Source organism: Vombatus ursinus, unplaced genomic scaffold, assembly GCF_900497805.2.
Source record: "Vombatus ursinus unplaced genomic scaffold, bare-nosed wombat genome assembly UNPS02009975.1, whole genome shotgun sequence".
NCBI classification, from domain to species: domain Eukaryota; kingdom Metazoa; phylum Chordata; class Mammalia; order Diprotodontia; family Vombatidae; genus Vombatus; species Vombatus ursinus.
The window spans coordinates 381772-404514 of record NW_020949753.1 but is presented as its reverse complement, the minus strand read 5'-3'; the positions used below and the strand labels follow the sequence as shown (position 1 = coordinate 404514).

The following is a 22743-nucleotide window of genomic DNA, read 5'->3' as shown; positions in this document are numbered from 1 at the left end:
GATCACTGAACCCTTTGTGTGGAAGATGTACCAAAGCAGAGGTGGTCTAAGACATTGGTAGAGTGAAAGTGAGTGGCCTTTGAAGTCTGGAGGACCCAAGTCCAAATCCTGCCTCTGGCATGTGCTATTGGTAAGACCTTGGACAAATTACTTAACCACCATGGGCCTCAGTTTCCTCATTTGTAAAATGAGGGTGTTGGTAGAAGGTCCTAGCCAGGACTCAATCTATGACCTATAGACCTAGAGGTTTTTTTCTAGATCCTCTTAGAAGATCACGAGTTAAGGAATTGCAAAATAGAAGAAACTGAAGCTCAGAGAGGCTGTAATTTGTCCAAGCTCCCTCAGAGCCAAGGCCCTTGTGACCTGCTCAGTCCTTTATTCTTTGCATTTCACTACATGGCCTTACTTTGTATTTTAACAATTTTATACTAAGACTGGCTATAAAGAGAGGCAGTGTGGCATAATAGATAAAGACCTGGCCTTGGAGCCATGTAGACTGGCTACATGACCCTGGGAGGGGTCTGCTGGGAAATGTTTGACAGCTGAGAATGCAGGACACATTTCAGTTTAATCTTCATTATGAACATTTTCTCCATCATTTTCTTAAAGCCTAGACAATCAACAAAATAAAAGTGAGCCCCAACGTGTAACATTTGGGATTTCTGAGGTGTTCACACAGAAAATCTAACAGTAGCCTCTGGCTGGCCCCAACAAAATCCTGGACCGAGTGCCTCACGTAACTCTCTGAGAAAAATGGCAAAGAAGAGGTGTCAGTCTACACTGGTAGAGGATGGTTCCTCACTGGCAGTCACAGATCTGGTTCTTCCTGTGCTCCCTCCACTGGACCCTCCCACGAAGCTGTGAAAGTAGGTCCTTCTGACCATGAGGCAGGTTCTCGATCCATCACACCACGCTGCCCCCTTTATAACCAGTCCTAGGAGAAAATGCAAAGCAAAGCAGCACGGCGGGGGCGGGGATCAGAGTCCTGGGTCATTGGGCAGAAGAAGCCTCTGGCTCCCTGAGGGATCATGGGAATTTTACCACACCTTCTCTGAGCTTTGCTTTTTTTCTTCTGGACATTGGACAACATAAATCCTGAGGTCCCTTGGCACACATACAAAAGACCTAAGGGAATGAATAGTATTCATGTTTTGGGCATCAGCACAATACTAATGCGGGATGTGTGTGCGTGTGTGCGTGTGCACATGTGTGTGTGTGTGTGGTTGGGGGGGGCGGTTTTCTTCTCCAGCCTGCTATGTGCCATCTTCAGCAGAACCTCAGCCTACTCTTTAGTTCTGGACAATGGGACACCACCAACCTTGGTCTGGTCCCACACAGACCACCTGAAGGGATACTCTACCTTGAAGGCAACTGAAAGCGCAGAATGTCCTGGACCATCGATAGCATGTATTTGTCCATTTCTTTGGGGAGCTCGCCAATAGAAAGCAGGAGGTTTTTGACTTCCATGTAAGACGGATTATTATTCAGGATGATGGTGGCTGCGGTGGTACGCACTGTCTTTTCATGGACCCTCCGATTCTGGTGGTAAATCCTGTTCATGACGGTCTTCACCTGGGCACAGGAAAGTCCGTTTTAGTCAGGGCAGATCTAGCTCTTTGGCACCCAAGTTTCCATTCAAGGCTGGAGGGCAGCAAGGGGGCTCTGGCAAGACTGGTGTTCACACCAGTCCCTTGGAACAATTCTCAAAGGATGCTTTCCTGCCTTCCTGCCTTCTCTGCCTTTTATCCTCCCTGCTCTAAATCACCATAGAAAATCCACTGTGAATGAATGCAGCATTTTGTGGTCACAAAATGGTGTTTTTTTTTGCTTCTATTTTCAGAGAGGCAGCTAGGTGGCCCGGTGGATAAAGTACCTGGCACAGTCAGGATAGACCTGAGTTCAAATCCTGCCTCAGACATTTACTAGCCGTGTTATCCTGGACAAATCACTTGACTTTTCAGCTTTGGTTTCTTCATTTGTAAAATGGAGATAATAATAGTGTTACTATGAGGATTAAATGAGATAACTACATGTAAATTGCTTTACAAACCTTAAAGCACTATATAAACGCCAGCTATTATTATTAGTCAACAAGTATTTGATGTGTCTAGATGCCACACTAACCATGTGACCTAGGGCAAATCACTTAACTTTGGGAAATTGAGTTTCCCCATCTGTAAAATGGGGGTAATTACAGCACCTACTTCACAGGATTGTTGTGAGGATCAAAAGGGGAAAGATCTGTAGAGTGCTTTGTAAACTTTAAAACAAGACAAATGGTAGCTCAGAGCCTACTGTGTGCTTAACACTCTGCCAGGCGTTTGGAAACTTTTTTTCCCTTTTACTATCTATGGCTCCCTCATTCCTTAGACCGGATCCTCAGAGACTTGTTTGCTGCTCTTGAGTCTAGACATAGAAATCATCTGGGGAGGGTCTAGGGACTCTAAGGTACAGGATAAAACAGCAGTGCCACACTTATCTGGAGCACACATGCACGCACGCACACACACACACACACAACCTCCCCTATTTGGTTAAACAATGACTTTGAAGAGACCACAAAGAAGTCAGAAGGGCTTTTTAGCAAGCACAATGGATGTCTCAAAGTCTATAGAACTTTATAAGTGTGCTAATAAATCCACACAAATAAGAGAAAAAATAAATGGCGAAAATACTTAACAAAAGTTCTTTGCCCTGATGGAAAGGAAAAAGAGCCCTTTGAAGCAAGTGATGTCATTTTATATAAATTACTGGAAGGAAAAAAAATGTGCCTGTTAACTTGCCTTGTTTTGCAATTACAAGTATCCTTTTAACTGTCCATGCAACACTGATAACTGCAGTCAATTCTGGCCCCAGGCCTCCACAGTAAGTGAGAGCCCTCTCACCTCTGGCCTCTAGGCTTTTGTACCAGAACTAGGGACCTACCTCTGCCTCTCACCCCACATGCTAGAAGGAGAAAAAACAAATCAACATTAGAGCTGACTTTGTATTTATTTGGCATCTATTTGGCTATCATGTGTGCACATGCTGTATTCCAAGTAGAATGAAAGCTCCCTGAGGGCAGGGACTGTTTTGTTTTTGTCTTTGTATTTCCAGGGCCTAGTGCCCTAGGAGGCACTAAAATGAATGCTTGTTAAACTGAACCAAATTAAGCATCCCTTTAAAAAAACTATGTATATTTAATTTTTTTAATTATCCAGGCTATATTTCATGTTATTGGCTATGTGCAAACCAGGCCCAGGGAAGTGGAAAGGTGTGAACCACTGGAAAACATCTGCCTTTAAAGCCCGAGTTCTGTGCTCAGGACCATGGCACGGCATGATGTGGTCCAAAGGTCTGTGACTGTGCCTATGTTTGTGGTGGGACAAAGAGGCAATTAAAAACATGGAAGCTGATATTAGAAGAGACCAAAATTCTTTGTTAGAGCTGTCTGTGAGGCATATGATAGATCATTATTTTTTTTTTTTTTTGCCTTTTGGTGACACAATCGGGGTTAAATGACTTGACCAGGGTCACACAGCTAATAAGTGTCATGTGTCTGAGGCCAGACTTGAACTCAGGTCCTCCTGACCCCAAGACTGGAGCTTATCTACCACACTACCTAGCTGCTCCTGATAGATTATTATTTTGAGTAAAATTCAGTTGAACTGAATGAGGGTGGTTTGCATTTCACTTAAATTGAATCAATCCACAACATTTATAAAGCACCTACTATACGCCAGGCAACATGCTGAGTGTTGGTGATACAAAAACAAAAATGAAACAGTCTGTTCTCAAGAAGCTTACAATCTACCCAGGCAAACAATATGTATAGAAATAAAAGTATATAAAATAAATGCAAACTAATACAAGGTACTTGAAGAGGTCACCAGTAACTGGCAATATCCAGAAAGGCCTGATGTAGGAGTGGCATCTGGGCCCAGCTTTGAAGGAAGGGGCAGAGTCAAAAAGGAAGGGCATTCCAGGCATGGGGCATACGCCTAGGCAAAGGCATGGAGATAGGAGATGTGAAGAAGAGAGAGGGACAATTGGGCTGGACTATATTGTGTGAAGGGAAATAATGGGAAACAAGCCTGGTGAGGCGGGCTAAGGCCATGTTGCCAAGGGCTTTACATGACAGAGCAATGGCATTTGATGCCAGATGTGATTGGAAGCCATGGGAGTTTACTGGTTAACGACAGCTTTTGGGAATTTTGGGGGCGTCTGGTAAATCTTCTTACCTCATTAGTGATGAAAGAGCTGTCGTATCTCTGCAGAGCTGTCGCGGCCAGGTGGCTGATGGACCCATCATCTGACTCTACGTATTTCAGCAGCAATGGGATCCCTTCAGGAAGAAGAGAATTCTTCAGAGCTAACAAATACATCTTCACGTCTTCCTTTTTGTCTGATTTTTCAAGGCCTCCCAGGATCAGCTTCTTGGCTTCAACCACTGCCTAAAGAGAACACGGACACCACTTCAAGACTCTTCACAGTGGGTTCGGGGAGGCGTGGGCTATGTAAGCTTTCTACTCCAGCCAGTTCCCAGAAAAGCTCATGTCCCACTTCATTTTCAACCATTTATTTCTTTGATGATATTCTTTACAACACTTCACTTGGATGAGCAAACTAGGACATTTCTCACAGACACAACCACCACGGGTAAACTAAATCTAAATTAAGCTCACTGCTTTATAACAATATCCTGAGGCATTTTTAGAAGCAAGGAACATCATTGGCAATAGGTCTACTAATGTTTTGACATATTTTGCATGTCCAAAGTCATATTTTTCATGCTCAATGGGCTTAAAAGCAAGTAGAATGTAAGCTCCTTGAAGGCAGGGTTTTTTTTTTTTTTAATGTGTGTTTTTATATATAGTACCTAGGTGTCTCTGTCACATGGTGAATTTTGAGCAAATGTTTATTGAATGGAAAACTGTTTCTAAAGGAGAAACTGTCATAGTGACTAAGTGGTCAGTTATACCACATTTTAATGATATCATCAATCAATCAACACGCATTTATTAAGCACCTACCATGTGCCAGATACTGTGTTAGGTGCTGAGGAAAAAGGAAACAAAATCTGCTCTCGGGGGTCTTACATTTCATCATCAATCAATGCATATGGAATGCCTCCAAAATTAACGAGGGTTTTAGAAGTTCAGCTTAGCTTCAAGTGTGATTAGTGCTGAGATTATGCGTATCAGTTTTAAGTTCTTTTTTTAAATTCAGTTTTATTTTATTTTCAGGATTTCATTCTCTTCCTCTCACCCTCTCCGTCTCAACACACACTGAGAAAGCAAGAAAAACAAAACCCGTCACAAATATGTATAGTCATCAGCTTCATAACAATAATAGTGAATATATGTGTATGTATGTACATACATACATATACACACATACATGTACTGTTTACTATGTGCCAGGCATTGTGCTAAGTGCTTTACAATTATTGTCTCATTTCATCCTTAGAATACCCCTGGGAGGTCGATGCTATAATTATCACCATTTTATACTTGAGGAAACTGAAGCAACAGAGGTTAAGTGACTTGCCCAAGGTCACCCAGCTAGTAAGAGTCTGAGACCAGATTTGAACTTGAGTCTTTCTACCTCCAGCTTCAGCACTCTGTGCACTGCCCCTCATTACTGTCTCTTTCTAAGCAGAAAGGAAACAAGTCTAAGCTAAAGGAAATCAGGTCTAAATGACAAGGAAGCCAGAATTTCTGTCATTCACTAATGTCCTTCAGATGGATGGGGACTAGAGCTTTGACGTCACTGGTATAAGGTCAGCAGAGTTTCTCTGCTAGTGCAGGCAGGGGATGCCCCTTCGGCACCTTCTCTGCAGCTTAGGGTCTCAGAGCGCTGCCAGGGGCACTGAAAGGTGCCACAGTCATGGAATCAGTGTGCCTCAGGGGCACGACTCGAATCCAGGTCTCCATGGCTCAAGGCTAGCTCTCTGCCCTTCTCAGCCATTACTAGATGACATTAGGTAATACGCAAAAGGCAAATGGGACTTGGATCCCAGTTGGATGAACTCTTGTCTCCACTCCTATTTGCGTCTTTCTCTGTTTCAAAACTTCCCTAGTTTAGCTGAGGGAAGGGACAAAACACAATTGAAAATGGCTTTGAAATTTTAACATTGGCAGGGGGAGAAAAGCGTATGTTTTCATAAGCTCAGCATCTGCACAGCAGAAAGAACAGCTTTGTTTGATGTTGAGTAATCTGGCTTTCTCTTTTTCAATCATCCTTGGAAGGTAGCTGCGTGTGTGTGTGTGTGTGTGTGTGTGTGTGTGTGTTTTCTTAAAAGAACACAGAGATCTGAATTATATGGAGAAGGGAAGACAGTATCTTGCTCTGTTTGCTACTGCTAGGTGGAGAATTCTTAACCAAGGGTTAGGGGAGTTCAAAAAAGAGGATATAGACCATTTTAGAATACATAAATTTATAAAAAATTTTACGTTAACAAAATTGATGTGGTAAGGATAAGAAAGATTGGCAATTGGGGGAAAATAGCTTTGTATTGCTAATAAAAGTCTGATATTCCAGTTGTAGAGAACATGAACATGTAAGACCGAGAGCCATTCCACAACATGTCATCACTAATAATCAGAAAAATGCAAATTAAAACAACTCTGAGGTTTCACCTCACACCCAGCAAATAGTCAAAGATGAAAAAGAAAGAAACAGTTGATGTTAGAGTCGATGAAAAGACTAGGCCAGTCATATATTATTGGTGGAACTGTGAATTATTCTGAACATTTTGGAAAACAATTTGTACTTATGTGAGAAAAGTCACTAAACTGTCCACACCCCTTAATCCTACAATATGGCATATATCCCAAAAGAGACAAAGACAGAAAGAAAAATCCCATATGTAATCAAACATTCATAGCATACTTTTTCATGTTAGCAAAAATAACTAGAAGGTGGGTCCCCATCAATTGAGGAATGGCTAAACAAACTGTGGCATATAAATAAAGTGGAATATTATTAGACCAAAATAAAAAATGAATATGAGGAATTCAGATAAACATAGGAATACTTGTGTGAACTGATGCAGAGTGAAATAATCAGAACCAGGAAAGCAAGATGCACAACGACAAAAATGTAAACAAAAACCCAAATATCACATAAGTGTCCTGACCAATCTTGGCTCTTAAGAAGAGAAAAGGAAATGAATCTCTCTCCTTTTGTTGAGCCAGTGGGGATACAGTGGGGAGACTAGGCTATCAGACACCCAATGTGTCATTTAGCTTTGCTTAAGTGTTTCCTTCGTGACAAGGAGAGGCTCACTGACCAGGCATGTGCGGGTGGGGGTGGGGGAAGGATGCGCTGTATTCAGAAATGATTATTATTTAAAAATAAGAGAAATCAGTAAAACTTTAATTTTCAAAAAATGAATACACAGAAATATGGCAGATTTCCCAAGCAAATTAGAGACTTTTATCATATGAAACCAAAATGCACAGATCAAAGATGCATGTAACATCTAAGTAATTAGAAGTAACTAAATAAAATGTTTTCATTGTGAAAACTAGATTTACAGGGGGTTGACTTCAGCCTTCATGGGTTCTCACGAAGCCTTGTCTACATCCAAGAACAAAACTGGACTTAAGGCCCTATGCTAGGCATAAAACAAACACTGGTTGTATGATTGACAAATTGTAAAAGAAATAAATAAAATGACTGTCACTTACTGGGGCCTTGCAGGCTTCATTCTGGCACAATTTCCTGATAAGTGCACCAATGACGATGACGACTGTTTCTCTGATGTCATTGCTTCCAATGGGGTTCCTAAATGTCTTCTGTTAGCCAAATGGAAATAGATATTACTGATAACATTTAAATTTTTCTGCAGTACATCGATGAGTAGAGAAATAAATATTCTACTGTCCAAATAAAATGTTTTTAATCCTCCTAAAATATTCAGTTTCATGCTTTAGGACCCCAACACATTTTCCACAATCATAACGAGAGTGGGGGCAGCTGGTCTTTGCTCCAGGGCTCAACAATTTGGAAGTCACTGATGAGGGATAGCCTTTGGGTTCCTTCAGAAATAGCTGAGATTAGCGCCCAGTTAGAAAAGAAAAATTGGTTAAAATACAATACCAGATGATGTATATTTTCCTCCCTGTGGTGGCTTACCAAGTAGAGCTTCTTCTGCTGACTCGACACTTTCCTGTTCCCTCCCACAGTAATAGCCAATGTCCTCAGGTCTCTCTCTCTCCCAATGGACTGGTATCCCAGGACCTTTCCCCACAAAGGGCATTATGTCCCAAGGTACAAGTTATCTCTCCCCCCAACCTAATCTGTTTTTAAAAGTTTATCTGAGGGCACCTTTTTGCTGATACATGAAAGAACACATCTTGTGGCCTTACCCTGGGCACCAGAATTGCTAGATATGGCCCTGAAATTTAATACACACCTTTGAACTGAAGAGGTATGAGGTAATATAACTTATCAGACAGTGCCATTTTCAGGAACATGGGGACCATGCATGTTCCCCAATGAAGAACTCAATTTTTCTATTGTGAACGGAGCTGATTTTACTGAATTAAGTCTATCTTTTCTATTTAATTGTGCTATTTATGGTGGTCAGTGAAGGAATACTATACTATCTGAAGAACTGAAATTGAATGGTGATCAAGGGCATAGTGCATGTCACATTGCAAACGAGGAATTAGGAAAGAGAAGAACAAAAGATGTCATCAAAGAAATATATGAGTGATTCAGTAAATGGGCTGGCCATGTGGCAGGAGCAAGAGATAAGCCTGGGTGCTCTGCTAGAAGCAGAGAAGCTCCTACCTACCTCCCACCACCACAACACCACACCCTGAGAGTGATCATCTTGAGGTTTTTTTAGGAGGTGACCGGTAGATTCTTTTGATTTCTTTTTTTATTTTCTGGTTCTAAGATATCTGAGCAGTTTTCCTTTATAATTTCTTGAAATAATATCTAGGCTCTTTTTTTGGTCTCAGGTAGTCTGATGACTCTTAAATGATCTTTCCTCAATCTATTTTCTAGGTCAGTTGTTATTCCACATTTTCTTCTATCTTTTCAGTCTTTTGACTTTGTTTTACTTTTTCTTGCTGTCTCATAAAGCTATCAGCTTTCCTTTGGCCAATTCTAATTTTAAAATTATTCAGTTTTTTTCAGTAAAGTTTTGTGCCTCCTTTGGTAAAATTCTAATTTTTACAGAGTTATCTTTAGTAATGTTTTATGCTGTTTTTACAAAGCTATTCATTTTCTTTCAATAACTTTGTTGCATAGGTCTCATGCCCCGCCTTTCTCCTACTACTCTTATTTTGTTTTCAAAATTAATTTTTTGCTCTTTCTAAAAGAAAGACTCTTCTAAGAATTTTTGTTGGGCTTATGTTCAATTTGCACTTTTCTTTGAGGCTTTGTAGATGTTTCCAAATCATTGTCTTCTTCGGTGTTTGTGTCTTTAGCTTTTTATGGTCAGGCTCTTCTGTTTGTTTGTTCATTCTTCCTGCCTGGTTCTTGACTTTAGTTTTATGTTAATATGGGGTTCCGCTCCCTTTTGTGAGAAATGTCTGGCCTGAGCTTCTGTCTTTCTTTGTCCTTCTGCTATTTTCACAGCTTAATCTGGGGGCCTGCAAGTTTCTGATGCTTCTAAGGTAGTGTAATCTGGGCAGAGATTTCTTCACTGCCCTCCTAGCATGAGCTCTGCAAGCCCCTATCCCGGGTTGGACCGTCCAATCTGTTGGATTGTGTGTGGTTGAGTTTCAGCTGGACTTAGTTATCGTTAGCCCACTGGGAAGTTCTGTAGGCTCAGAGACAACGAACTCTTGATTCCCCTTTGGTTGGTTTCCTGCCATGGTTATTCCACTGCAGGCTTCTGTGCAAGGCTAAAGGTAAGAACTGAATCCCCACTCTGATCTTGAGCTCAGTGCCATACAGCTAAGTTTTTAGAAATGGTCCTTGCTCTGTACACAGCAAGGACTTTTCATTCATCCTCTCTGCTGTGAACTGTGACCTGGACCTGGGTAATGGGTGACAGAACTGCCAGTCGGCACCCACCTGTGCCTGTTTCCAGTGTTGGTTCAGGGGGCCCTTTCTGCTCTGGCGCTTCCAGCCCTAGTGTTCAGTCTTAGCCCCCTTACAGTCCCTGGGCATTAGAATGCTCCCCACCACTGCTTCTGCTGCCCCCATGCCACGCTGCTGGCCAACCTGTGTCCCCAGACCTCTCTGTCTAAATCCTTATGCTGCCCTCGTCTGGAAAAGTGACTTACTATGATTTTTTCCCCCTTGGCTTTCTCCATGAGGATTGAGTGTGCTGTGTTTCCTAGATTATTGAAGAGGAGTGAGCTGGCAAAAATGCTGACTATCAGTCCATCATACAGACTCCACTTCCAGAGGCAGATTTCAAACCCAGGTCCTCTGCTCACTTAACCTCTTAGAGCTCCTTAGGGCAAATCTCTAAGACATAAATTGCAGACAAGGTGCTGACCTGAACTCCTAGAGGGAGGTCCATCACCCAAAAGACTTCACAACCCTGAAATCACAGATCCAGTCCCTAACCCTGTGAAACAGTCTAGAAAGTTTTAGTGACAAGTTATGTTACAGAAAATAAACAATCAGAGCGATTATCACATTACTTCACGTAATCCTTGCAGTAATTCAGGTCTAATTTCATCCTTCAATATTTGTATTAATCCTGTTCACTGTATTAAGTGAACCTTTTCCCCCTTTTCCCCGCCTCCACAAATTCACACTGTCCTTTTGTACTTACAAGCAGAGCTTTCAAGAGCGCTTCATTGGGATGGGAGGCGAAACCACAGGCATAAAGAAACCTCTCTTGGAGAATAATATCGCTTTCACTTTTGAAATTCAAAAACTCCAGTATGGCTTCCAAAGAATCCGGGGTCTGAGCAGATGTTATAGCATCTACCAGTTGAGGTCTGTAAGAGAAAACTGCTCACTGTATTTGTATCCCCAGTGCCTAGCACGGTGACTGCCTGTCACGCAGGAGATGAATGACAAATGCTCGCCAAATAAATAAAGACTAACAGTCATGAATATTAGCCTGAACACTTGAGAAAGTGTTTAAAAGTTCAGCTACACACAGATTTTGAATTTTGATCTTTCCAGGGAGATGAGAGATGCCACAAGGAAAAAGAACCTAATGTTCACCCTAGTCTTTGATATAAAATTCTAGTTATAGCCTTTATTCTATTGAATGATTATCTGCTTCATGGATTAGTCACAGCAAATTTCTTGATCCCAGGACATTTCCTCCTTTTGGCTACTCTTTCCTTTCCTACTTATTCTGCACAATGCATCTTCAGAAGAATGCAAACTAATATTAACTAACTGAAGCTAAATATAATTAGGAAAAGTAAATCCATTTGGAAAAAAATCACAAATGAATTCCAGTTCTAGAGAAATGTATTAAGATCAAGATGAGGTGATTAGGTGATATAATTATAACTCCTGACTTGGAGTCTGGAAGACAGTATTTGAATCTAGTCAGAACCTTACTAGCTTAAACCTCTTTCAGCCTCAGTTTCCTTATTTGTAAAATGAGGATAAAAATAGCACCTACCTATCAGGGTTGATGTGAAGATCAAATGAGATAATACAAAGTGCTTTGTAAACCTTTTAAAGTACATTATAAATACAAGCTATTTCATGAAGAGAAACACACGTAAAGCACTTTGCCAATTAAAAGGCACCATATAAATATTGACCATTATCATCATTATTAAGGATTATGTGCACTCCCGTTTTCCACTGTTACAAATGCATGGAATGCTGACCACTGAAAGCTGATACCCTGGGCCTTGCTCATGGCCTTTTCAAGTAACCCAGCGTCCATGCCTCAGATGCCTAAATATTTAACCGACTCTGTACTTGTGGAAGTAGAAAGATGGAGGAAAAAGTCCCTAAGATTCAGGAGCTAGTATTCACTTTATATTTTACTATTTTACGAAGACGGTTACATCTTAAGTGTATATTCCAGCACATGGCCGAGTGCGTGGCCCACAGCAGGCTCTTAATAAATGCTTGCTGACTTGACTCCAGCATGTTGAGGACTTAGACTATGGGGATGGCACTGAGTATGAGTTGGGTGGCCTAGACACAAAACTTCTCCGACGGTGCAGTCCTGGGGAACATCCCTGTGGGCAAGTAGATATACTTAAAACTAATCGCTCTATCAAGAAACATTCACACAATGTGTGTTCTTGGTATGTGCACATACCTATGCATGTTTGTATAATGCCAAACACATACAAAAGGCTTTAATGTTTTAAGGTGCTTTCACATTCAGTGATTCCTCACAAAAGCCCAGCGAGGAAGAGTGGGCAGGGACGATAGAGCCCATTTCTCACAGACAGCTAAACGATTTGGTCACAGTCACATGCATAGCGAGGGACAGAGCCATGACACTTTTCAGTTTAACCTGCATTATTATTACCATTTTCTCCATCATTTTCTTAAGTCTAGACAATCAACAAAATAAATTAGGCCCTGTTGCTTCTCAATTTTCTTTCTTTCTTTTTTCTTTTTCTTTTTTTTTGCTTTTTGGTGAGGCAATCGAGGTTAAGTGACTTGCCCAGGGTCACACAGCTAGTAAGTGTTACGTGTCTGAGGCTGGATTTGAACTCAGGTCCTCCTGACTCCAAGGCCAGAGCTCTATTCATTTTGCCACCTAGCTGTCCCCTGCTTATCAGTTTTCAAAACCGAATAGTACCAAGTGGCTCCAGCCGACCAGGCCCCGGGCAGAGCCAAAGTCAGCCCCAAGGCCACCTGACTTGCAGGACTCAGCTCCTTTTACTCAGCAGATGCACGTGGGGTGAGCCCCTGAGCAATACCACGGCACAAGACTGTACAATCAAACTCTAAAGCAAAAACTGCCGCTTAGCATGGGGCTGGCTAGGAGTGGGCACCTGTTTGGCTGCTGAATCGATACAAAAGTACCTCACTGCTTGGTCAAGTTTGCAAAATACTTGGTCACAACAATCCTACAGAGGTAGGTGTGGCAAGTTGCATTGCTGTCTTGTATAGAGTGGAAACTGAGGACCAAAGAGGTTAAGGAACTTCAAGGTCACACAGCTAGTTACAAGACAGTGGCAGGACTTGAATTAAGATCTGGTGAGTGGGAAGGGAGCTAGGACCAGGATGCAGTCTCCACATTAAATTCCTAAAAGGTGCAGGCTTTTTTTTTTTTTTTTTTTACTGGTATGAAGATGCCTCTGTTTGTCATTGTATTTGAATATTCTATTATTCAAATAGAATCCAAAATTTACTATTTTGGATATTTGGTGACTAGTGGCCACAAGGCGGTCAGAAAAAGCAATACAAGGACACTCTCAAGGCCTCTCTTAAGAACTTTGGAATAGATTGTGTGACATGGGAGACGCTGCCCAGCATGGCGTGCCCTCATCAGAGAAGGTGCTATGCTCCATGAGCAGAGCAGAATTGAAGGAGCTCAAAAGAAACTCGAGATGAGCAAATTCAGAGAATTCACCCCAAGTGTTGACATGGTAGAGCATTCCGAGCTTGTATTGGTCTGATCAGCCACAGTCAGACACACTGTAACCGACCCTAGCACACTGATGTCATTTTGGTCCTCTTTGAGAACAAAGGATATTTTTGGATATTTAATTTGCCCCTTATATCTGATTTCTTTTGGAAATATATATATACTCAATTCATGTCCATATACAGTGTTTCCTTTAGTATATCAAAAGCAAAATGGACTCAAGATCCATAACAATTTTAAAAAACAGACTTTCCCTCCAAATAGTAGGTTCACCTATAATAAAACTAAAGTATTTTAAGGGTTTTTCAGGAAATCCAATGTTTTAGACCTAACAGGAGCTCTATCTCTGCAGCCACTGACTCCATCTGTGTGGTGGGAGGAAAAGAAAGCTGAATGAGGAGGTACAGGACCTGAGGCCCAGTGCTGGTTCTGCTATTTACTAAATACCTGCTCTGTGTGACTGGGCAAGCACAGAGAAGGCCCGGGCTTTGTCTTCCTCACCTGTAAAATTGGGGGCGTAGATCTGATGGCCTCCTAGGTGCCTTCCAGCTTAGATCTGGAATTCTATGAACACAGCTGGTTCATACTTTCTATTGTGCTAATGACCAAATCCCCATTCATTCACAGACTGACTGGGTTTGGGGTAATAAGTGGTCTGGTGATTTAGGTTGAATACCTACAGGTTGCATCTCTACACAAATGAACTGAAAAATTCAGTCCCAATAGAAGATAAGGACTGGAAACGTGATTTTAGTGGCATGGGGAACTAGCCGATGAGGAAGGGGGAAGAAAGGGGAATAAGTATTTATTAAGCACCTACTGTAAAATGAACTGGAGAAGGAAATGTCAAACCGTTGTAGTATCTTTGCCAAGAAAACTTCAAATGAGGTCATGAAAAGTTGGACGTGGTTGAAATGACTAAATGACCAAAAAAGCCCCTACTATGTGCCAGGCACTATGCTAACTGCTTTTACGTATATTATCTCATTTGAACCTCATAACAAGCCTGCTATCATTATTGCCATTTTATTGTTGAGGAAACTGAGGCAGACAGAAGTTAAGTGACTTGCTCAGGGTCACACAGCTATTAAGTGTCAAGCATCTGAGTTCAAATTTGAACTCAGGTCCTCCAGACTCCAGGGCTGATGCTCTATCCACTGCACCACCTAGCTGCCCTCTAAGTCTTTTCCTTGCTTTCCTGTGCACAAGGACAGGACCAATTTCTGCTCTTAGATATTCTAGAGTGTTTCTTGTCAAGATTTCATTGCTATTAAGCACAGTTACCATGAAATCCTTTTCTAGTCAAGTGATTCTACATTTTTACCTTGTGGCATAAAGTTGTGATAAAAGTGCCAAACAGGATAAAATAGTCAATTCTGTTAGCTTTGCTCTCAGTCCAATTCTCTATTTAACAATCAGCCAAATAAAGAGCTTCTGTCCCAGTTTCATTCTGACCTTAGGAAAGCACCGTATGATGAATCCAGAGACTTACAGGATTTCTTTGCTTTCGCTTTTGAGAACCTGAAGAAGTTGTTCCTTCTTGGCCGTCCTGAAGTGATGGATGAGGTCTAAGAAGCTTCGGGCAGAGGCAGCTTTGGCTAGGTTATCAGGCTGCAGTTGCTTCTTTGCTGTCTGCCAGAACTCAGAAAGCTGAAAAACATGACCACCAGTGCCCTCAGGGTGATGTCTCCTTCTCAGAACCTTTTACAAAGGATGATTATTTTTCCCTAGAATACACCCTATCTTACAACCTTCAAGTAATATAAGCCAATATGTTAGCAAAATCTCTACATCCCACAACACACTTTTGTTATTGTCCACAGTTATGGTGACACATATACATTGGGTTGTCTTATCTCCTTATTAGGTTATGGGAATGACCATGCTTAACCAGTATTACTGAAGCTAATAGACCAAAAATAGATGTCACCCACTACCTTGTTATTTTATGGAGTTTTAAACTGAGACCAAGGCTTTACCATTAAAGTAGATCAAGGGTGGAATATACATTCATTCCTAGAATATTTGAGAGGTAAAAAAAATCCAAAATATTTTTGTTTTTCTAATTAACAAAGTTTCCACAAGTGTCTGTAGTCACTTTACTGGTGACCTGATGTTTTTAAAGCATGAGACAGAGGATGGGAGAAGTATATGTACTCTTCATTTATTGTGAATTCTCCTTTTTCATTCTTGATTTGGCAAAATTGATTTTCCATTCCTTTTTTTTTAAAAAAAAATAAGATTAGCTAATGTTTTGTCTATTTTATTAATTTAAAAAAAACTAGCTCCTAGTTTTACTTATCAATTCAATAGATTTTTAATCTTTTTTTTAATTTTCAGAACTGCTATTTTTTTGTTTGCCTAATTCACCGATCTGTTCTTAAAAGATAAATTTTCTCCTAAAATGTAGCTTTGGCTGTATCCCTAAAGTTTTTTTTAATTGTCTCTCTGTTGTTATTTTCTTTGATGAAATTACCTTTTTTTTTTTTCAGTGACTTCAGAAAAGGTAAGGTCACAGCTTGTAACAATCACAAACAGGCCTCAGAACAAATGCTAAAATGTCTTTAGTTGCACAAGAATCACAGATAGATGGGTCAAAGACACTTGGACGTGCTCCAGAGATTGTCCACAAATCACTGAGCAGTTGGGAAGGGGAGGGACTCCAGAAACTGGAACGTGTGTAGAGTTCTAGCTGAGACAGATCACAGATGTTTTGTACCAACTAACCTTATTGCACCATTTTGGTAAATATCTCTTTCTTAAAACTATTTACTAAATGATTCTCAATTTATAATCTGGGCCAGGAGGCCATATACTGTGTACATGCTGTACATGTTCTGTCCCCCTGCCTGAATGTAAGTTTCCCCAGAGACTCACATAGCACAGTGTCAGGTATTCAGCAGATGCTTAATAATTGTTTATGGAATTGAATGGAAGCCAAGTGAGTGGTTATCACTCTGCTCCAGGAGTGGGGAACCTGCGGCCTTCAGGCCACATGTGGCCTTCTCAATCCTTTCGAATGAATCCAAATTTTATGGAATTGTTCAATTAAAAGGCCACACTTGAGGACTGAGAAGGCCACATGTGGCCTGAAGGCTGCAGGTTCCCCACTCCTGCCTATTCCAAAGCAGCAGAAAAAACGTGAGCACTTACAGAAGGACACCGTTTGCATTTGCTCTGGTAGACCTGCCCGACCAGGGACATGGCTGTGTATTTTGAATCCACGGCCTTAATCACCGCAGCGACCTTTTTTCCAGCCATCAGTCCTGGGCCTGCTGCTGTCGTCTTCAGCTCCAGTTTCTGCCTATAAAGCAACCAAGGAAAAAGACCTTATGGTCAGCATTCACATCCAAGCAAGCAGGAAGACACTCAATCAAAAAATGCAAGGGAAATATCTCAATATTCAACAATTGAGATTTCTCATTTCTTAACTAAACCCCAATAGTGATCTGCTGTCCTCTACGACCCAGCATCATGGGAATTGCTACTGAATCCAAACAAACTAAAAATCGAAATAACATGTATAAATATAGGTTCAAGAGACTGTAAGTAATGTAGGCCAGACAGTGTATCTGCCATGTTTCCTTTACAAATAATTTCTTCTCCTCTTCTTCTGTGATTTCACAGAAATAGGAAATTCCCAGAGGAGAAGCTTTCTCAACCAATCAGAGCGGCAGCCAAGAAGGGGGCAGCCCATCACTGCAAGATTAAAGGATGTGTCCAAGGTCATACAACCAGTGTGTCACAAGGCCAGCTCTCAACCAGGCCAGGTTTCTTCTGGAGTCCTTGCCTTTCTTCAATATAAGACACTCTCTTATAATCAAATAACAGAAAAGTACAAAGTTTTTTGTTGTATTTTTTTAGCTTTTACTTTAAAAAAAATTATGTTAGAGAAATGAAGAGAACAATATGCTTAAGTTTTACTCAAAATTAAGGAACAGCAAAGAAAGTTTAAAATTCCAAATATTTACTTCTTTTTCTTACCGAGATATTATTTTGCCTGTAGCCAGTCTTTGGAAATTGAGACCATAAGCATATGTCTCTTCTGCCAGGACCGCTGTCACAAAACTGTCTTCTATTTTATAAGTGGTCATAGATACTGCTTTGGAACTGATCCCTAAAACCTGGGTGAACAGGGGGAGAAAGCAGAGAAAAAGCACTTTGTAAAAAAAAATCAAGATTAAGTTATTTATTTCTGGATCAAGTTAAGAAAAAAAAGTAGCCACCCATTTAGCTTATATGGCAGGCACATCTACAATGGAGTCTCTATTGACTAAAAACTCCAAGTACACTTTCACAGTTTATTCTCTACCTTCTCCTCTTTTCACACTTATTCTGCCAAATCAATATAAAATGAGAGATTATTTGTAAAGTGCTTAGCGCAGTGCCTTAGCACAGTGAACATAGGAAACGTTCAGTAAATGCTTGTCCCTTTCCCGTTTCTTCCCAAAGCACAGCTTTCTAGACACTCTGAATTAAGAGAGCTGGGTCATACCTTGTTATGGGTGGTAAATACAGGTCTTTCAATTTTGCAAGTATCCAGGGCCTTAATTTTGGTCACTTTATCTTGATTGGCCTGATAGGTCACTTTGCAATTCCCAGAAACGTCCACCTAAATTTTTTTAAAAAGAGGAAACGGCGTTTGGAAAGATTCTAAGAGAAGGGCTTTAAGAAAAGTCACCCCCAACTTACTACTAGGCAATCAAATTTTTCTCCAGGTCAACTGGAGTGAGAGGAGGGAATGAAAGTGTGCATTTCTTCTAGCATCTGACTGTTTTTTCCATGCTTTTCAGTTGAATCTTACCATACCCCCACAAGAAACTCAGGAATAACAAAATATGTTCCCACTCCTAGATACCTACCAATAACAGGGCTTAGGAAAATGGGCTGGCTATGAGTGAGACTGTCAGCATTCAACTTCTGAGAGCTGAGGTTGCTACAAGGTACAGGAATACAGACCTGAAGGGTTCTGTTACTAGATTTTAACGATGGTCCCAAAGCTTTTGTATTTGTTTGAACCTCGGCTCTATCTACCCTACCTAGGTCGGGCTATCTTGACTTTTTTTTCTCTTCACCCGAGCCTCCACCCTTGGCCAGTCTTCATAATGGCTCTCTTTGTCTGAATGTATTTCTCCTCTCTGTAATGGATCTATCTGAAATGTGGGTCAATATGATGACCATACTCCAGTACTTCCAGTTACTAACTTTGGAAAACCCACTTTATCTCCTGGCTATGTTTTCTCATCTGGAACATGGACCTAGAATGCTGAACCTTTGCCACCTGTTCTCTGTGTGACCTCAGAGAAGTCACATCGCATCTCTGGGCCTCAGTTTCCTCCACTGTAAAATGAGAGGGAATGCCTTCAATGAGCTCTAAAGTGCCATTCAGTCCTAGAGCTGTGTTTGTCCACCCCTAAAGTTCTGGGATTTTTTAAGTCACCTCAGTCTACACTTGGCTCCAGGGCAGCTAACCAACTGCACTTCTTGAATCTTCTCTCACACAACCTGGACTCCAGTCCTTCTGGCGATGGACATTTGTATTTCCATCAAAATTAAATTACGCTACCTAAATCACTCCCACTTCACACGGCGCTTTTCCCCTGAGTTCACCAGGATGAAGCAGTCCTAATCAAGGGTCTGTCTGCCCAGCTGTCTTCACTGAATGTCTATAAATCACAACAGAGACGTGGTTGTGTCAAAAGAAACGAATCCAGCAATCGTTTCAGAGATACCTTAGACAACGTGCATGGACCGATACAGGATAAGGTGAGCAGAGCCAGGAGAACAATGTATACGATATTGGCAACACTTAATGACAAACAACTTTAAAGGATTTCTGGAGATGGTTATGACAGCAGTAGCGGCAGCAGCTGTGGGAGCTCTCAGCCCAGAGACGGTAAGAGGGTCAAACAATGGGTCGGAAACAGATTACAAAGGAACCTCCGCTGGTACTGAGTACAGCTGATGCTAACTGGCAACTCTCTTGTCTATAAGCATTCTGGGTCACAGCTGCAGGGTGGAGAGGAGCATTTGTGATTGGTCACAAGAGGCAGGCAGGAGCACCAGCGTTTGTGGTTGCCGGACAGTGGCAGCCCTTCCTGGTTAAAGACCAGAGCACAAACCAGGAGGGCAGTGACCACATCTCTTCTCAGATCACACCACCTTGGAAGCACTGAAAACTTGCAGATCCCCAGAACTAGCTCTGGAAACAGCAGCATGAAAAAGCCTGAAGCTTGGAACAGTGCCTTCCCACCCCGAGGTGAATAGAGCCCGATTTTAACATTAATTTCAAAGTCAAGAAATAGGCTGGGAAAATAAGCAAACAACAACAAAAAAGGAATTCAATTATAAAAAGTGCTGTGGTAGCAAAGAGGAACAAAACACAAACTCAGAAGAAAATAATGTGAAAAGAGCTACAAGCAAAGCCTCAAAGGAAAAAATGCTAAATGGACACAAGCCCAAAAAGAATTCCCAGGAGAGTTAAAGAAAGAAATAAGAATGGTAAAGGAAAAAATAAGAGAAGAAATGAGAATGATGCAAAAAACTTATGAAATGAGAACTAACAGCTTGGTAAAAAGAAACACAAAAAAATACTGAAGAAAATAACATCTTAAAAAGTTGAATTGGCCAAATGAAAAAGGAAGTACAAAAGCTCACTGAAAATAATTCCTTAAAAATTAAAATTGGTCCAGTGGAAGCTAATGACTCCATGAGACATCAAACAATAAAACAAAGTCAAAAGAATGAAAAAGATAGAAGAAAATGTGAACTATCACAATAGAAAAACAACTGACCTAGAAAACAGATCAAGGAGAGATAATTTAAGAATTATTACAGTATCTGAAAATCATGATAAAAAAAGAGCCTAGATATCATATTTCAATAAATTATCAAGGAAAACTGCCCTGATATCCTAGAACCAAAGTGTAAAATAGAAATCAGAATCATTCATTGACCATCTCCTGAAAGAGATCCCAAAACGAAAACTTCCCAGGAATATTTTGGCCAAATTCCAGAGCTCCGATGTCAAGGGAAAAATATTGCAAGCAGCCATAAATAAATAATTCAAATATTATGGAGTCACAGTCAGGATCACATAAGATTTAGCAGCTCCCACATTAAAGGAGCAAAGGGTTTGGAATATGATATTCTTGAAGGCAAAGGAGCTAGGACTGCAACCAAATATAACCTACCCAGCAAAACTGAATATAATCCTTTAGGACAAAAAAAACCCCAGATATTTAATGAAATAGAGGACTTCCAAGCACTCCTGATGAAAAGACCAGAGCTGAGTAGAAAATCTGATATTCAAACAGAAAACTCAAGAGAAGCTTAACAAGGTAAACATAAAAGAAAAATCTTTAGGGACTCAATAAGCTTAATCTGTTTATATTCTTATATGGGAAGATGGTACATGTAACTCCTAAGATATTTATCATTATTAGGGCAGTCAGAAGGAGTCTTTGTAGACAGACAACATAGGTGTGAGTTGATTATGTTGAGATGATCTGAAAAAAAATGAAGGGATGAGGAAGAGGGATACACTGGGAGAAGAAGAAAGGGAGAGGTAAAATGTGGGAAATTTTCTCACATAAAAGAAATTCCCAAGGAAGAGCTTTTACAATGAAGGGGAAAAATGAAGGGGGGTGGGAGAACATGCTTGAACCTCACTCTCATTGGAATTGGTTCAAAGAAGGGAGAATATATAGACACACACTGAGTTGGGCATAGAAATCTGTCTTACCCAATAGGGAAACTGGAAAGGAAGGGGATAAGAGAAAGGCAGGGTGGGAGAGGTAGAATGATAAAAGTGAGGGTGAACTAAGAGAAGCAGTGGTTATAAGCAAAAAAGAGTTTTGAGGAGGGACAGGATAAAAAGAGGACAGAGGAAAATGAGGCGGAGAGGAATACACAGTTTAATAATCATAACTGTGATTGTGAATGAGATGAGCTCACCCATAAAACAGAAGTGGATGGCAAAACAGACTAGGAACTAATTTATTGTTTAAAACAGACACACTCAAAACAGAAAGACACACAGAGTTAAAATAAGGTGGTGGGGCAGAATCGATTATGTTTTTGTGATATGGCTAATATGGAAATATGTTTGCTTGATTTAATGTGTACAATCGATATCATATTGCTTGCCTTTTCAGTGGGTGAGGGAGGTATGGGAGGGAGGAAAAAATCTGAAACTCAAATTAAAAAAAAGTTAAAAATAGATAAATAATAATTTTAGAAATAAAATAAAAGACTTTAAAACTCTTGTCAGTGCAATGACCAATCAAAATCCCAGAGGACTGGTAATGAAGCACGCTACCTACCTCCCAACAGAGAGATGATGGATTGAGGATGAAGAGTGAGACATACAATTTTGGATGTGGGGAGATCTGTTTAGATTAATAATATACATTACAAGAGTTTTGTGGGTTGTTTTTTTTTAATGGGGTGACATGGTAGGGAGCTTGTTCAATGGAAAAATTTTTTAAATGATATCAAAATCAGGGTACTAGCTTCAGTCTTTCTATTGCTGAATGAGATGTTATAGCTATTTCACAATATCCCTCTATAGCTCATACCTCATTGGCGGTTCCAGAGGTTAGCTGCATCTGAAACAGGCTGGCCAGTCCTCTCTTGAGATTTTGTACACCCACTGGTTCACTTGGAAATGAGTAGTAGTCTGTAACCTGGGGTAATAGAAATAATCCAACAGAAAGACAAGCATTATCAATCAGATCTCATTAAATCAATAGCGGAGAGAGTCAGGTTCTTCTCCATCTGTTATTCTAGTACCAAGCCTTTAACTTTTGGGGGAAGAGGAGCTACTTTCTGTTCCACAGAAAACTTGAGATCAGAAGGATGATGAGAAGGGGAAATGCTAGAAGCAAAGTGCCTTTCTAGAGATAGGAAGAGCACTGTTGCAGGTTGTAGCCCTTTCCCGCTACAAATCTTGGAGATGTTCAAAGTGACTGGCTAGGAGATCAATCTTTGAGACCCAGTGGTTGATCCTAATCTATTGCTTGGGGACCTATAATGATCCCACTGCACTACAGGAAGCAGTTTCAGGGAAACTCAAAACCCCTTAGTCAACCTGTCAAGCAGTAACAGCCGAAGGCCCCTTTCCCACTGGCAGAGCATGTGAATATTAACTAACCACCAATCACCCAGGAATGCCACTAGCATGAATCAGTACCAGTTCCTAGGTCCAGACTTCCCACAATGCTGGCACTTGCTTGACCTCGGGGTAAGAACCCTATAAA

General features: G+C 40.8%; 1 protein-coding gene across 1 annotated transcript in view; it reads right to left on the bottom strand.

The window, feature by feature from the left end:
• Positions 1–22743, bottom strand: part of MTTP (microsomal triglyceride transfer protein) — a 64817-nt gene that overhangs the window by 19125 nt on the left and 22949 nt on the right. The window contains exons 4-12 of the mRNA XM_027853401.1: positions 22063–22170; positions 17979–18095; positions 17468–17607; positions 16637–16787; positions 14976–15133; positions 10730–10898; positions 7674–7781; positions 4221–4433; positions 1361–1572 (exon numbers count right to left, since the gene is read on the bottom strand). Coding sequence (XP_027709202.1) covers positions 1361–1572; positions 4221–4433; positions 7674–7781; positions 10730–10898; positions 14976–15133; positions 16637–16787; positions 17468–17607; positions 17979–18095; positions 22063–22170 — 1376 coding nt within the window. The remainder of the gene's footprint in view (positions 1–1360; positions 1573–4220; positions 4434–7673; positions 7782–10729; positions 10899–14975; positions 15134–16636; positions 16788–17467; positions 17608–17978; positions 18096–22062; positions 22171–22743) is intronic.